Source organism: Python bivittatus, unplaced genomic scaffold, assembly GCF_059951505.1.
Source record: "Python bivittatus isolate LINGU-HERP-01145 unplaced genomic scaffold, Pbiv_v1 ctg000070_np1212, whole genome shotgun sequence".
Lineage (NCBI taxonomy): Eukaryota > Metazoa > Chordata > Lepidosauria > Squamata > Pythonidae > Python > Python bivittatus.
The window spans coordinates 2,694,578-2,707,554 of NW_028277034.1; the positions used below are offsets into that span (position 1 = coordinate 2,694,578).

At 35.9% G+C, this 12,977-nt stretch overlaps 1 protein-coding gene across 3 annotated transcripts in view; it reads left to right on the forward strand.

Moving 5' to 3' along the window:
* CEP135 (centrosomal protein 135) overlaps nucleotides 1-12,977 on the forward strand; it is a 56,361-nt gene that overhangs the window by 13,513 nt on the left and 29,871 nt on the right. For all 3 annotated transcript variants that reach the window (XM_025168114.2, XM_088130926.1, XM_088130932.1), the window contains exons 7-15: nucleotides 242-370; nucleotides 1,491-1,706; nucleotides 2,766-2,831; nucleotides 4,248-4,398; nucleotides 5,727-5,920; nucleotides 9,023-9,166; nucleotides 10,533-10,676; nucleotides 11,437-11,514; nucleotides 12,265-12,416. In XM_025168114.2, the coding sequence (XP_025023882.1) occupies nucleotides 242-370; nucleotides 1,491-1,706; nucleotides 2,766-2,831; nucleotides 4,248-4,398; nucleotides 5,727-5,920; nucleotides 9,023-9,166; nucleotides 10,533-10,676; nucleotides 11,437-11,514; nucleotides 12,265-12,416 (1,274 nt within the window). The remainder of the gene's footprint in view (nucleotides 1-241; nucleotides 371-1,490; nucleotides 1,707-2,765; nucleotides 2,832-4,247; nucleotides 4,399-5,726; nucleotides 5,921-9,022; nucleotides 9,167-10,532; nucleotides 10,677-11,436; nucleotides 11,515-12,264; nucleotides 12,417-12,977) is intronic.

A 12,977-nucleotide genomic window follows, 5' to 3' on the forward strand; every position in this document is an offset into this window, starting at 1 on the left:
TTCCACAGTCCTTCTCTCCTTACTTTTTTTATGGTGCGCTTGAAGTCAAGGACCCTGGCAGCCACAAAGGGGAGGTAGAGAAAGGAAAACCCTGGGGAAATTAGTGTGGGCGAGTTCGTTGGATAGCTGCCACTACCAATGTTCTTGGCTTCAAGTGCCACATAATGTGTGTGATTACATCATGGGCATATGATTATAGTACTGACAGTGTTAACAAAAACAGCTATTTTTTTCTTCAAAGGTTGAGCTCCGAGACACTGAGATTGAACGTTTAGCACTAGCGCTAGATGGTGGTCGTTCTCATGATGTAATATCTCTGGAAGCCAGAAGCAAAAGTAACGAAAAGATTATTGCTCACCTAAATTTGCAGGTAACACAGTTGAGTCTCTTTCAGCTTATACACTTAGAGAACACTAAAGTATACAGATAGCTTTTGCTTAACGACCACAGTAGGGACCGGAAAATTGGTCATTAAGTGAATGTGACCAGACCCGATTTTATGATCATTTTTATGAAGATTGTTAAGCGAATCATGTGGTAGTTAAGCAAATCATGTAGTTAAGCAAATCCAGCTTCCCCAATTGATGTTTTTTGCCAGAATTTGCTTAATGACCACGTGATTTGCTTAATGACCACGTGATTCACTTAATAACCATTGTAAAAACGTTGCAAATCGTGATCATGTGACTGCAGGGGGTGGTGTGATGGTTTGTGACAGTCATACATGAGTACAGGTCATAAAGCACTTTTTCGGAGGCCATCGTAACTTTGAACTATTGTTGTACCTGTGTCCTAGAACCTTAAAATACGGATCAACTTAGTTGTGATCCAAAGTACAGTGAAATTTCCATTTTCTACCCCTTGATTGAATGGACTTAGCATGCAATGGGCACAATTTTCAAGTATCATTTTGCATAATGACAGCATTACAAAACAATGCAAATTAGGCCACACGTCAATTTACGTAATTTGTGGGATGATGACATCTTCGTACAAATGAATAACAGACACAATTAGTCCATTAAAATGAGATTTCACTGTAATTATTGACATTTCCTGGAGAATTGCTTTTGGTATCCTGGTTTAATGAGTGCATGCAAATTGTAGTTAGAGCCATTTTAATTATGTGCTTTATGCCCTTCCAGTTTTCTATATATCTGGAACATCTGTGACTCAAAGCCCATTTTATTTTAGTTAATATTTTCCATGATTGCTTTGTTCTTGAACATTAATAAACCAGTTAGTAATGTTGGCAAAAATGTTGCTTCTTCATTTATTTCATTGAAATGTCTGGGCTCTAAAATATAGCTTAAGTAATTGTGTATAACTTAAGAAGGTTTGTTTTGTCATCCATAGATTTAATGTGTTAATTTGTATTCTAAGGGCAGAAGGTATTGTGCTTGTTCATTATGGAAGATTCTTGAAGGAATTTCTAAATTTTGTTCAGGTGTATTTAACTGAAATGGATTATATGGTGTCAATATTTATAGGTTGAATTTCTACAGCAAACAAACAAAGAGCTTGAAAAGCGTATAGAAGATCTTTTGGATAGTAGGCAAAATGTGACTAGTGAGGTGGCTCATTTAAGTAACAAAAATGAAGAACTGTGTCAAGAATTGAGTGAAATTGATCATTTGGCCCAACAGTTGGAGAGGCATAAAGAAATAGTGCTTGAAACTGCAGATAAAGAAATTGGAGAGGCTAAGGTAAGAGAATTTTGTGAATTGCTAGAACATCAAGAATATGCTCCAATTCCTCATGAAAAGATTCCAAAGTTCATTTTCTTTCACAGAACATTTTTTGTCTTAAATCTTAAATGCTATAAAATTTTATGCAGAAGAGGGTTTGTATATTTTTACAGATTAAATGAAATTAATAATGTTAGGTTTAAGGATTTTGTGTAGTTCTGCATAACTGAATAAGAATTTTTATATTTTGCTGTTGGTTAGAATGTATATGACATTTTTCTAGATTTTATAAGTGGAAAAGGTCTGTCTGTTGTTAAAAGCCAATTAAGAGGTTCTTAAAATAATGAATAGGATTGGCATTTTAGAAAACCACTTAAAAATTACTTAATAGAATTGTGTGAAGTATTCAGAAAAGGTGCATCAAAAATGTATTAGTGTAAGCAGAGAACCTTTCATTGTAATGTTAAAGCAATCGCATCTGAAACATAGTCAGGTACCATTCGGCCATTGTTAATTCTACTCTTCTGGTGCAAACACCTTGAGAAGGCCTGCTGAGGGTCTCTTCCCCTTGCAGGGTCCGTGGAGGAGATGGCAGGCCTCTGTATTATAGAATTTTATGTTCCTGTAGGCTTGGAAGGCATCTTCCCTTCTTGTATTGAAGTAAACTGTGAAAACTTTCCTTTTCATTGAGTTTTCAGCCCCAGCTAATTGGTGCATAAGTGTTCCTCTATAGGTGAATATTTATATAGGAACCATTCAGCATACTTACGATAGTTCACATGTTTAAATGAGCACAAGTTTTTTAAATACAGGGGATCCCAGAAGCAACAGGACATTAAAAAAATAACAGTAAATCAGAAAAAATACTTAAATTTTATTTTAAAAATGTAATATCTATGCATGTGCAGGAAATAACAATAATAATAAATAATTGTGGTGACTGATATTTATTGCAGTGACTGCCCTAATACTTCTGGCACAGTTTGTGTAGAAATAAATAATATTCTGCTTCTTCAGTTTAAAATATTTATTTATAAAAATAATTAACATTTACAAATACTATTTCTTCATTAACAGGAAGAAATTAAAAAAAAACACAGTGAAATACAAGATCGTGAGGAGACTATAGCAAGGCTGAAGTTAGTAAGTAACATTGTGCATATTGAACTGAATTTAGTTTAGTCAATTGAGTACTTTTTAAACTTTTTTATACTTAGGCTTGAATTTAATACATGTTTGCTAAAGGTAATTATTAATAGTGTAAGAAAGCAAATCGGTATATTTATAACAATGCTGCTTTTTGATATTAACAGTGTTGTAGTGGATTTATATTAGTAGATTTTATAAGCCCAGTATAAATATTCTAAATATAAATACTACTGAAGATTCTTAGTCTACAATAAAACTAGTAGAGTTAGAATATCTTGCAGTATTTAGCTTAAAACTTTCAGTATTAGACTGATTTGACTAAAGTAATTTTGTGTATTTAGTTTTTCACTGAGGACAAAAATTAGCATATTATTGTTTGAATAATTTTTAAGTAGTAACAGCTTTTGATTAAGCATTTTCAGATAATAAAAGAGAAATGATAATGTTATGCTTGAGTAAGTTCTTCAGTCTTCTCAATCCTGGAATTAAAAATACTGGGGCTAAAAACGTTATCAGTCTCCTATTTTGGATGGGGTTGCATTTCCTCTGAGAGATCATTTGCAGCCTTGGTTTACTCCTGGATCCATTCTGTCACATTTTTTTTCATTTGGCCAGCTGCATTGTACTGTGTTGTACTGTATATTCTAGAACAAAATATGGTAACAAGACTATTATCCAAAACATATTTCATAGACAAAATAACACCAATTCTAAAAGAACTACACTGGGAGCCATTTGTTACCAATTGCATCTGAAGCTACCCCCATTTAAATTCTTTAATTGCTTAAGATTGCAGTACTTGAGGAGGACATCCCCAGTATATACTTGCCTACAGTCTGCAGCGCAGGAGCTCCTCATTGTTTCATAACTGGGATGAGTGCATTCTATGGGAATGTGGGAGAGGGCTTTCTCTATTGTGACACTGTGACCTTGGAATGCCCTTCCCTGGAGGCTAGGCTAGTGCTAACAATACATATCTTTCTGTATTTCTAAGGAAATCAGATTTTTTGGTCATGTGAATTTATTTTGACCTTGCCTTAGTCTCTTAATCACTTTTCTATTAATAATCCTTATTTGTTACTGTGCATTTTTAACTAATATATTCTTGACTTTATTTGTCTTTATTTTATCTTGTTTTTATGGATGGTTACTTGCCATGAGATCTTCTGGATATTGAACAGCCTATAAATAATATAAATTGGCTGACTGTCAGCTTATAAATAATATAAAATACATCAATAAAAAATAAATTGTATCTAAGTCAAATTTTATAGTTTCTCTGAAATACGATGAACGTTTGGTGCCTCTAACATGAATGTATGGAAATATTATGCAATTAAAAATTGGCTTCTATAAGGTACTTTTATTGTAGCCACAATTCTAAATTTTCCAATATTTGTGTCATATTAGGACTTGTCTTCATATCGCAGAGAAAAAGAAAGGTTGAGTGAAGAACTCTTTGGAAAAGCAGAGGAAAAACAAAATCTTGAGATACTGTTAAACCAGACTCAACTAGAAAAACACAGATTGGCCAAAAAAGTTGAAAACCTTGAAATTATAAGTAAGTATTTATATACTGTAATAACAAAGTATTCCCATTGGCTGTTATAGAAGGATTTCCAGCCCTAAATAAAATCTTGGGAAAAATTCTAATGAAGGAGAGTAAAGAACTTTTGCATAATTAATTGCTGATTTATTAAATAATTTTCCCCTAATTCTTTCAGATTTTGGTTCCTTTCCTGAGGAGAGCAGAATCCTTACCACAAATTGTTAAAGCAATATTATTTTGCAAACCTTAAAATAAATGTTTGGTTACTATATATTAAAATAGTATATTTATTTGCATCCTACAATTGACAAATAGTTGGCTTGCTAGCATTATAATTATCTAGAGAGTGGAAGATTTGCCGGTTACTTTCCATCTACTTATTCCATAGTAAAATATTAAATGTGCACTTCTTGAATGATTGTTTGGTTTTAGCTTTTTTATTTATTAATATCATTTAAACTTTGAAGTCTTTGCTATCGTTCACCTATTTAGAACTTGCCAACGTGCGAGTATTAGAGGCACCAAAGTATCTTATCTAACCCAGTATAACTATATTGAATGGTTCACTCAGCAGAAACTACGTTGCATTGGTAAAAGCAGGCTAGAAATATATTACTGTATTGAAAAATAATGCATGCCACGTTCGCAAATTCTGTTCTGGCTTTTATTTCTTTACTCATGTTGTAAATTGGGAATTTTGAGCTGTGTCCAGATGTTTCAGTCTAAATAGTCACAAATATATTATCAGATTGTCTTTGAATCAGCTATTTGTATTTCTGAGTGTTGTTTTTAGAGACAAATTGAAACATTAATCAAAGTTTGATTTAAACTCGGTTAGGGTTTTTCTTCATGAGGCTGCAAGTTTAGGGGCATAATTTTTTAATGGCCATCTTGATTCTCATATATGATTATACTGAAGAATGAAAAAGAAAATGACTAAGCACTTATAATGACTATTCATTTTTGGTAAAATATTATTTTGTACTTTCAATATTGTATTAAAATTTTGCTGCAATTTTGATCTGTAAGTATGTTTAAATGATCAGTTAATATATTAGTTGGCTAAAAGTCATCTTTATCAATTAAAAGTGTATACTCAGTTAACAGACTTAATAGTCTTAATAGCACAAATGTTCTTCAGTAATAGCAAAGAACTTATGAATTTGAACCCTGTTTTCCAAATTTTACTGCTTTCCCTGTCCTTTTGAGGAATTTTCATTAGAAATAGAAAATTGATGAAAGAGTTGCTCTTTATCATGTTCATAATGAATCTAGACTGCTTCAGCTGAAGACTGCATGTGTATAGAAATTTCATCCTTGCTGATTGTGTTCTGTTGCAGATCGGGAACTTGTCATAGAACTAGAGAGAATGAGGCTTGAGGGTGGTATAGCACTTGGAGACAAGTCACCTTCTCGCCTAGATGCATTTGTAAAGACCATAGAAGAAGACAGGGACTATTATAAGCGAGAACTAGAATGTCTCCAAAAAATATTTAAAAGAAGATCTAGCCCATTACTCAAATCTCCAGAAAAGGTAATGCCTACTTTGTTTAATATATCATATTTTAATGGTACCACATAAAGTCCAATTACTCCTCAAAATTATCTTTTACCTCTTAGCTTTATAAAGCTGCTGTCAGCCATCAGATATGGGTCAGACCATTCTTCCTCTAGCAGACTGATTATTTACTAGGAGGACGGTGCTTTCATATTTTGGCGGGGTGCTCGGTTTCATTTCTTGGCTCACTCCTTTTAGAGGTCCATTCCTCCTCTGCACTTACCTGCATCCAATTTCTTGCCACCCCTGACTATGAAGTCAAAAAGGAGATCTGGATCACAGCTGCCAATTACTGTCAGAGTTGTTGGCAGCCAGTAGAATAAAAAGGATTGTAGTAGAAATGAGGTAGTCAGGCAGTATCCTACACTATTTGGACATATTGACTGAATAATATACACTTACTTTAATAAGGGGAAAAAAACTAGGTTTTTTAAATTTATTTATTTATTTAACTTGTCCCCGCCCATCTCCCTACAATGGGGGACTCTGGGCGGCTTACAACAAACTAAAATCAGAAATACAATTAAAAGTTATAAAAACCAAACATTACAAAAATAAAAAAGCTAAAAAATCCAAGAGGCCGATAGGGGCCACACCAGGCCGCTAAGGGGCCAGCCAACCCCATTTCTGATATCCTCCCTCCCCGCCCCAGGCCAGATGGCAGAGCCAGGTCTTCAAATCCCTCCGAAAGGCCTGGAGTGAGGGGGCCTGTCTCACCTCCGGGGGCAAGATGTTCCAAAGGGCGGGGGCCACAGCAGAGAAGGCCCGCCTTCTGGACCCCGCTAGTCGAAGTTCTTTTACCGCGGGGATCCGAAGCATGCCCTCTCTGTGAGATCAGGTGGGACGGGTTGAGATCGTGGGGGCAAGGCGGTCCTTCAGGTAACCTGGCCCCATGCCATGTAGGGCTTTAAAGGTAATAACCAACACCTTGAATTGGATCCGGAAGCAAACCGGTACCCAATGCAGCTCATGGAGCAGAGATGTTATATGGGTCCTTCTTCGGGCCCCAAAAATTGCTCGCGCGGCCGCATTCTGGACCAGCTGAAGCTTCTGGATATTCTTCAAGGGTAGCCCCCTGTAGAGCGCATTGCAGTAGTCTATCTGGGAGATAATGAGGGCATGAGTGACTGTTCGCAAGGCATCCCGATCCAGGAAAGGGTGTAACTGGTGCACAACCCGAAGCTGTGCAAAAGCCCTCCTGGCCACGGCTGCCACCTGCTCTTTGAGCAGGAGCCGTGAGTCCAGGAGGACCCCCAAATTACGCACTGGGTCTGTCTGGGGCAGTGCTACCCCATCCAGAACCAACGATGACAATGTCCCGGATACAGAGGAGCCATTAACCCACAGCCACTCCGTCTTGCCAGGGTTCAGCTGGAGCCTGTTGTTCCCCATCCAGACCCTCACAGCCTCCAGGCACCGCGAGAGGGCGGTCACGGCATCACTTACCTCACCAGGGATGGAGATGTATAGTTGAGTATCATCAGCATACTGATGATACCTCATCCCATGATGACGGATGATCTCACCCAGCAGTTTCATATAGATGTTGAAAAGGAGTGGAGAGAGAACCGAACCCTGCGGCACCCCACAAAGAAGGGGCCGAGGATGGGACCTCTCGCTCCCTATCACCACCGATTGGGATCGGCCCTGGAGAAAGGAGGTGAACCAGCACAAAACTGTGCCACCCACCCCCATATCCCTGAGCCGTCCCAATAGGATACCGTGGTGAACGGTATCGAATGCCGCTGAGAAATCAAGGAGAGCAAGGATGGTCGCATTACCACCATCCCGCTCCCGCCAGAGGTCATCCATAAGTGCGACCAATGCCATTTCTGTTCCATAGCCGGACCTGAAACCTGACTGATAAGGGTCCAGATAATCTGTTTCCTCCAGGACCCTTTGGAGCTGCGAAGCCACCACTTTCTCAACCACCTTCCCCAAGAAGGGGAGGTGGGAGACTGGACGAAAGTTGTCCAGTACAGTAGGATCCAGGGAGGGCTTTTTGAGGAGGGGGTGCACGAACGCCTCTTTAAAGGGCACTGGAAACACTCCCTCCTGCAAGGATGCCTTAACCATCGCCTGGATCCAAACACATGTCACCTCCCGAGCTGCTTTCACCAGCCAGGAGGGGCATGGGTCCAGATGACAAGTCGTGGCCTTTACAGTCCGGAGGATCCTGTCCACTTCCTCAGGAACCACAGGATCAAATCTGTTTTCTCCAGATGAGGTTAAATATGAGGCAGTGTAACATCGTTAGTGCCAAAAATACTCTGAAGCTTACTCTGAAGCCCAGTTTTATTGAATTCAATGATGTTTCCTTCTTAATAAGTATGATAAATCTCTTTCAGGTAATTGTGTTAGAAATTAGCTAATTTATCTGTTTTTATTGACATATTTTATATGAAACTTTTAAAAGGATTCAATAAGCAGTGGTGCCTGAAATGCAAAATATAAAATGTTACTATAATTTTATTATAGAAAAGCATTTATTATTTGTAAAAACACTGATGCACTGCTAAATCTTTTTTCTAATAACAAAGCTATGTGAACACCAGGTCCATGTATTTTTTCCTCTCTAATATGGACACAGGAGAAGATGGGAACTCTTTTAGGTTAATTGCAGTTTACATTTGAATCTGGGCAGCAAATGGTTAGAAATTGGCTTGTTTTGACTAAACCATAATTAAAATGATTTGATTTTGGATGACTCATGGCCCTGCTGGAGGAGAAGAAATGGACCCGTGAGCTGAAGGTTTACCAAAATGTATTCAACAGAGTTTTAGTATTGTGTTTGTTGAGATCCTGGCTAGATAACTGACATAAAACCAGAATTTTCCAGTCATGGGGAATGTTAACAATATAAGCCAGGGGCAGTTTTGTATGAATACTGATTCCTAGGTACATAAACCATGACTTACATAGCACAGAATGATACTTGTGTTTGGATTGCAATCCTGACACTGGTAATACCTGTTTTATTGACCTGTAATAGCTGTTTAATGATACGGGGGAATATATATTATGTGTATGTATATAGCATATTCTTACTTTTTCCTTTTTTTTCCCTTTATTTTGCAGAGTGAAGATCTTAGATTAGTTACACGAGAGAGAGATGAGCTACAGTCTATGCTAGACAGATTTGAAAAGCATATGATAGAAATTCAGTCTAATGTTAAACTGTTAACTGTAGAAAAAGACAAATTAAGTGTTCTTTATGAACAGGTAAATAATATATGCTTGATCCAGAGAGGCTCAGTATTTGTCAGTATAAAACTTACATAATGTAATGAAAATCTGCAGCTTCATCAGAAGCAACCTAGACTTATTGAACTATTGCAAACTCCAATTTAGAATGAAAAAAAAATGTAAATACAGAACAAAATAGTTGCATAATATATTATTATTGGATAATTATTTACTCCATGACAGGTGTTTTGCTATCTATGAATGGAATAGGTATAACCTGAGATTCCACCCTGCATACTCCCATGTTTTTCAGTTCATGAATGCATGCAGACAAGTACACACATAAAAAATACCTTTACTTATTATGTATCTCCGTTAAGATCCTGGTAATTACTTGATGAACATATTGATTGTTGTGAGCTGCCCAAAGTCATTGGGAGTCAGGTGGTATATAAGTTTAATAAATTATTATTAATTTCCTGGGTTAGATGCAGCTGGACATATTTGGTGTTTACTGAGACATAGATTGAGTTTTGATGCTAAGTCTCATGAATGTTTAACTTTGCAGAAAAACTTTAAAAATAGGTAGAAAGACAGTCTGGAATAGTTACTTTAAATCAATTACTTCATAATGTTATATGCAGGAATATGATTTTCTTTTTTGGCAATTCGAAATTTGGCAATTTGGTAAAAAATTCGAAGGTACACTTAGCTGATACGATTTGGTCATACCCAATTTCTTTTTGGAAGACTGTGTAATGTATATAAGTATACGTCTGTGTAAATGTTTTTAGTTAAAAATGTCAATGTTATTTTGAATAATATTCCAAAATTGTGGAATCTGAGTTTTTGAACAATATTGGTTATATCTTACATGGGGAATAGCCAAGACAAGTATTTTTATTTATTTATTTATTACATTTGTATGCCGCCCATCTCCCCCTCTCAATTATACTGAGAGATTGAAAGTACTGTTACTTCAGATATCAAAGACTGAATTCAAGAAATGAATCCATTTTTGAAAAAGGCTACTTTTTCTACTAATCAAAAAATGATACAATACATTTCTCTTTGGGATACATTTTGCAATATTTTATATAAATAGTAACATTTTTCTCAGTTTGATAAGTTGTTATTACATTATTAAATAACTATCACAATATGTTAATTTTTTAGTTTTTCTAATTAGTTTTCTATTTTTATCTCTTTTTGTTCATTGGCATTACACATTTCATAATTAATATGCTGGGTATTGTTTCCTTTTAATTTGTTTTTGTATGCTGTTCTTTTTGTGTTTGTCTTTTAAAAATTGCAATAAAAACATAAAAATTTATTTATTAAAATAAATAAAAATACATGTATTTACTGATCACTTCAAAAACTATTAATTTTGTATTTTTAGTCTCAGGATGAATTAAACCATCTACGGAGAGAGAAAAAAACTTGTTTTCTAACTAAAAGTCATGCAGAAGAAGAAAGAAATACTGCATTGGCTGATTTCAGAAGAGTAGTGTCAGATAAAGAAGGGCTAAGGGAGAAATTAAAGGTCAGCTTTTAATAAATATTTTCTGTAGTTTTCAGTAATGAAATAATTTTGGTCTAGTTTCTTATTTAAAGTAGCTGTCCCTGGGTGTTTTAACACTTAAAATGATCACTGATACATCATAAAGACTCCAAAATAGGTGCATTTAGGATATTCTTTTATATTCATACTGCTAAGAACATTACTAATAAAACTAATAATGAATACAGTAGAAATGCTAATTTAGCACATGCTTTCAAAATGGCCAACATTTTATGATGTAATATTTTTGTGTTTGGAGCTTTGTTAAAAATTATTGTGCAACGGTGGAAGGAGGAAGCTATACCTGAACTGCAGTAATTGATTGTTGGTATTCAATATATTGTTTGTCAACTTTTGATTTTTTTTTTCAATAAAAGGGTAAGGGAGAATACTTTTCAGCAATGTATTCAAATTGTTTGGGGTAGTTCTTTTTCCCAGCTCTTATAATTTTTATTACTATGATTGTTAATTTTAAGATTACATTATCTTGTTAATACAGTTGTATGTATTTTTCTTTTTTTAATTTAGTTTAATATAATAAAAATATTAAAATAGGAATGCATCTGTCACATTAATAAAATTATCCTAATAAAAAGAATTCTGCATGTGAGGGAAATCATTAAGGTTTAAAGACAGTGTAACATTGGTTTCTTATTCCAAAATGTAGTTAGGATAATCAGGGATATTTTAATATTATTAATGAAATGGCTCATAAATGAATCTGGCTACTTTGTTTTGTTAGATCCAGCAGGAGGAATATACTTTAGATAAATTAAAGTTGGAACAGGAAATATCAAGATTGGAAAGCACTCTTCAAAGAGTAAGTATATTATCTAAATTAACATGTATGTAATGATTGGCAATTAGTAAGTATTAGATTGAGATTGGAGCTATGACTTTTTATTTAGTCATTATTTCATGATTATTTGGAGGGAGAAAAGGGAATTATGATAGGAGCCATATATAATACAGTATACAGTGGAACCTCGGGTTACGAACGCTTCTGTTAACGAACTTTTCGGGTTACGACCAGCTCCGGCTGCAAAATTTTGCTTCGGTTTGCAAACTCCGCCTCGGGGTACGAACAGGATACGCTGCCATTTTCCCTCCCGTGACACGGTCCACGGCCATTTTTCCGCCCCTGACATGTGCTCCGCGGCCATTTTCCGCCCCTGACACGTGGTCCGCGGCCATTTTCCGCCCCTGACACGTGGTCGTAGGGAGGGGGACTCCCCCTCCAAGCAATAGTCGCCTCCCTGTCCTCCACGCCAGAACGGATTAACGGTAATTACATTGAACCTTATGGGGAAATTTCCTTCGGGTTGCGACCAATTCGGGTTGCAACCAGAGTCACGGAACGAATTAAGTTCGTAAACCGAGGTTCCACTGTATAATAATTCCTGTTATTACAAGGCAGTTGCCTTCTTGTGGATTTCACTGCCATTGATCCTTACTACCATTTTAGTGGAACCTATTGTGAAGGACCGCTTTATACTGCAGCCTTTAAAATGCATTCAATTTTAAGATGTCACACAGATTTAGAAAATATATATATATTTTTTTGCTCTAGTTGGAAACGGAACGTCTTGATCAAGTAACTACAGTGTCATTGTTAAAAAACAAAATCATCTGTTTAGAAGATGAACTAAATGTTAAGTCTCATCAGCTCTCAAACACATCTGAAGATTCTGCACAGTATAAGACAGAATTGAATTCACTACAGTAAGCTCAGCAGTGTATTTTATAAGTACTAAATGCATATTTGTAATTCATGTCATTGCATCAGTGGTATCCCCCTAAAAGAGAGGTGCCCGCTTTGAATTTGCCCGATAAACATACTGGAAGTAATAATGTGGCTAATCTGATCATTGAGTAGTAAAAAAAAGCTATGCTGAATTTGTTTAGAAAAGTTTACCTTAATTTACATGTTCTAGAGATCAGTATTAATTCAGTGATTAACAAGACAGATATTTGTTATGTATGAGTTCTTAGAAGCGGATAAGCAGAACTTTTAGAGAGTATATACCATATTTCCTGAAACTTCTGTATGTGTTTACTGGCACTGACACACAATTCCTGAGCAAATTGGTTTTGAATATCTGAAGGAAATCTTCTGAATCTGGTTGTTTGTGCTAATACATATGAGAAGGAAGCGGAGGCTCTTCTTATCCCATCATCAGCACAAGTATGCTGGATGGGGATACAAACTAAAGCTTGCTTTGTGGTGGCACCACAAATGTGAAAAACATCAATAGATACCAATTTGGTTCATATTTCTGACAA